The sequence below is a fragment of the Alosa sapidissima genome, chromosome 23 (genome assembly GCF_018492685.1).
Source record: "Alosa sapidissima isolate fAloSap1 chromosome 23, fAloSap1.pri, whole genome shotgun sequence".
NCBI lineage: Eukaryota > Metazoa > Chordata > Actinopteri > Clupeiformes > Clupeidae > Alosa > Alosa sapidissima.
Window position 1 is genome coordinate 28,197,962 of NC_055979.1, and position 3,689 is coordinate 28,201,650.

The following is a 3,689-nucleotide window of genomic DNA, read 5'->3' on the forward strand; positions in this document are numbered from 1 at the left end:
CTTCAATTACAACACCTCATTTTTACTTTTTTGTGTTTAACTAGGTGGCGCTATACATGAAATGAGTGGTTATGGAATGGGTTGCCATGGCCCCTTGAGATCAACATACAAAAAAAAAATGGTCCTCCTAAACCCTACGGTTTTCGAGATATTCACAGAAAACTGTGTCTGCCCTACCCTCCTTTCGGGGGGTCCAGTCCATCGGGGGGGCTACAGATCAAAACGAAAAACGATGGTTCCATGCTATCCATGTGGGGTTACATGCCCACCAAGTTTCGTGTACCCCAGTCTTTCAGTGTCCCGGGAATCATTGACGGAAAAAAAGAAAGAAAAAAAAATCTGACTAAACCTATATGAACGTCGCTTCGCTGCGCGGCGGTCATAATAACAGGATGTAATCAGGTAAACCCAAAATAAGCCCCAGCCCCCTTTTTACAGCGTAGCGGCCGCACCAAGTCACTACTGGTTGTGCAGGGACACACTACCACATCTGCATTTATCCCAATCCGTGAATTAGTGAAACACACTGCACACAGTGAACACACAGTGAGGTGAAGCACACACACTAATCCCAGTGCAGTGAGCTCCGCCTACCAACCAATCCACCTATCAGTAGCAGTACCGTACCAGAAGTGACAGCAGCAAGCAGGCTTCAGGTGGACCTCATCCCACTTTCTGATTGTTTATAGCCTATTTTTATTTGCATGAATGTTTATGAAGTTGAGCAATTCTCTATATTGAATTCTAATCACAAAATTGCTGTGTAATTCTCCATGTCCAATAATGATGAAATTGTTGTGTTGGTTGAGTTTTGCATAGCTTTGTGAATTGATATAGCTTACACATTTGCATTTGTGCAGTAAACTGCAGTATATGTACTGCCATTCATTTTTTTAGTCTAGAATATTGGATTGTCTGCACATTAATAGCAAATCCTTTCTCCAGAACTGGTGATTTGACATTTGAAGTAATGTAGATATTTTTTTAGTAAGAGCTACCATACTCAAGAAGAAAACACCAAACCTAAAACCAAGCCGAAGTTTTTGAATTGCTTTATTTTACAAAACAATGCAACAGGATGAATCATGGGAACTTTACACAGGCCAAACACAGAGGAGGGTCACATAGGTCCATCTCTCTCACACACACAAACTCACACACATGCACACACGCACACACGCACACACACACACACACACACACACACACACACACACACACACACACACACACACACACACACACACACACACACACAATGCTTTAAAGCTAGCATCATTCAGAACCCAACATCAGCCTCAACCCTGATTGGAATGACAGGGAATTACAAGCCCTGCCACTCCTCCTTACGTCAGCCAATAGCAGAGAAGCCCAGAATCACACTGCTCACATCCCTGATGGTTAAAACATTGTTTCATCACAAACGTTCGGAGAACACAGAAACCCGTTCGGTTTCAACACAAACCGGATTTGCGCAGGGTGGACAAAAGGAGAAGTGTTTTTGGTTGCTTTTCACACAGGTTACGTTTAGACACAAGCACTCTTACAATCCCTGGTTTGTGGAACCACAAAAACAAGAACAAGCTTCATGTATAGGCTATGCTGTATATTATTTAAAAATCTCATTCCTAAATGAAATGGTGTTAAATACATGATGAGGTCTTAAATCCTCTGCTGATAAAACATATTAGTTAAACCTAATACTAACCTCGCATAATAATAATAACAATAATCGTGTCTGTCCCTTACAATAATAATATTAGTGGATTTAAAATGAAAAAGTGCATTAAACAACTGATAATAGAGAGTGGTGGGATGGAGCATAACCCATGTGATCTTTAAGGTCACTCTACTGGGGTCAAAGAGGGTCTGAGGGTCAAAGGTCAAAAGATCACAAAGGTGAAAGGTCAATGCTTAGAGCGACACCGACGAGCAGTAGGGGGCTTTACTGCCTTTCTCATCCTCAGTGCTTCCTTAACACTTCTAACACTATCAGACAACCTTTAACCTTTTACAGCCTCTACACACCCTTATATTCCTACGCATGCTAAACTAATCCCTTCAAAATGTTCAAAATGAGCCCCAACAGTGACATATGACCGAAACTATAGGCTGGCACTACACCAAACACCCTGGAGTAAGTGTGCGTACTTGGTACATGAAGCCCTTGTGCTTACTGGATTAGAATGTGTATTATTAGCGTTAGCTGCCTCCTAGCCAATCACCCCTAGCGTGAGCAACACCAATGCACGTCTTGGCAAAGGCAAAGACCCCTACTGAGAACCAACACAGAGAAGGAGGTGGTAATGATCGGAAACAACAGAAGCTAACCCACCTGGTGACAGAACTCCAGTGATGCCCGTTTAGACAAACTAACTCATTCCTCAAATTTACACAGTTTATTAAAGCTAACATTGCTAACCCTGCTAACAGCTAGGCTAACTAGAATAGGCTAACTCTGGAGTGCATCTGGATCCACACTAGCGCAAGCTGATGTCTCCTATACCTCTCTTCAGGTTCCAGTCTCCTATCCTCCAACCCTGAGGGGAATATTCAGTAATGTGGGGCCTTTACAGCAGTGCAACCTGGCAGTCTTGGCTTTGGCTAGCTAATGGCAGTAAAGCAAACAGTCACTATGGAGTAATACTGAAAGCCTACACAGAGCGAGAGATAATTTAGAGATCATTAGACATCCACTAGTTTAGTCTAGCTTAGTCCCTACAGAGTTTACGAGTTTACAGATTCAGGTATGTACAGGATAGACTGCAGGAGAGGGGGGTTTTACGCCCAAGGCTTCAACACAAGAGAAATGCCCAAAGGTAGTGGAACTCTGGAAGCTTGACCATCGGCCATTAACCCTACTTTCTTTTTTCCCCTCAACTGCGTCATTTGCTCTCTCTTTAAGCCTTCTGTTTCTCTCACATCTCTTCGTTTTGTCATTTCTTCTGACCTTCCACATTCCAACTTGTAAACTTCCGTTTTTCTTTTCTTAACACAAACTTAATACAGCATATCAACTTGCTGGCTCCCTCTCCTGTCCGACTGGTCTTCTAAGCTTCCAGAGTTCACAGGAAATGAGCCACAATGAAACAGGAACAGAATATGTTCAAACAGGAAGTACAGTAGGAAGTAGAGAAAAAAGGAAACAGGAAGTAGAGCAGGAAAAGAGGGCGGAGTAGGAAGTTAGGCAGGTGCTTCTACCCCTCACAGACATGCTAAGGCCACTGAAACCCACAACGTCAAACACACACTGTGGCAATAAGGTTTCCCATCTCAAACATGTCAATTGTGCTTTTAAAAAACATAAAAACAAACAAGGCCTCCTCCTATCCCAGTTGTCTCAAGCAAGCAAAGTTATCTCATTGGATGGGGAAGGGATTTGGGCAGAGCTTCAGACGGGAATTAAAAGTCTCTTCTGTCAGTGCAAGCCTCTCCTCCAACGCAATGCCACTCCCTCCCCCCAGCTATTAGCCAATGGCTTTCAGTGGTTACTCTGAGAAGGCGGGGCATGAGAGAGGGAGGCGTGTCTTCGGGGGGAGGAGTTGGGCTTCAGGTGTCCCCAGGGCGGAGTGGGCAGGGCCAAAGACGTGGGGTGTGGCGGAGGCGGTGTCGGATGGGAGGGGCTTGACACCACCCCCCGTGGTCCTCGACTAATCATGGCTGGCAGACTCTGGTTCCGCCGCAGGCCG

The 3,689-nt window shown here is 44.4% G+C and overlaps 1 protein-coding gene across 4 annotated transcripts in view; it reads right to left on the reverse strand.

Annotated features, from left to right (window-relative positions):
* Positions 1-1,037: 1,037 nt before the first annotated feature.
* The window catches only part of trak2 (trafficking protein, kinesin binding 2), a 26,058-nt gene continuing 23,406 nt past the window's right edge, over positions 1,038-3,689 (reverse strand). For all 4 annotated transcript variants that reach the window (XM_042080628.1, XM_042080627.1, XM_042080629.1 and 1 more), the window contains one exon: positions 1,038-3,689. This exon is cut by the window's right edge and continues 630 nt beyond it. In XM_042080628.1, coding sequence (XP_041936562.1) covers positions 3,482-3,689 — 208 coding nt within the window. In that variant the 3' untranslated portion in view covers positions 1,038-3,481.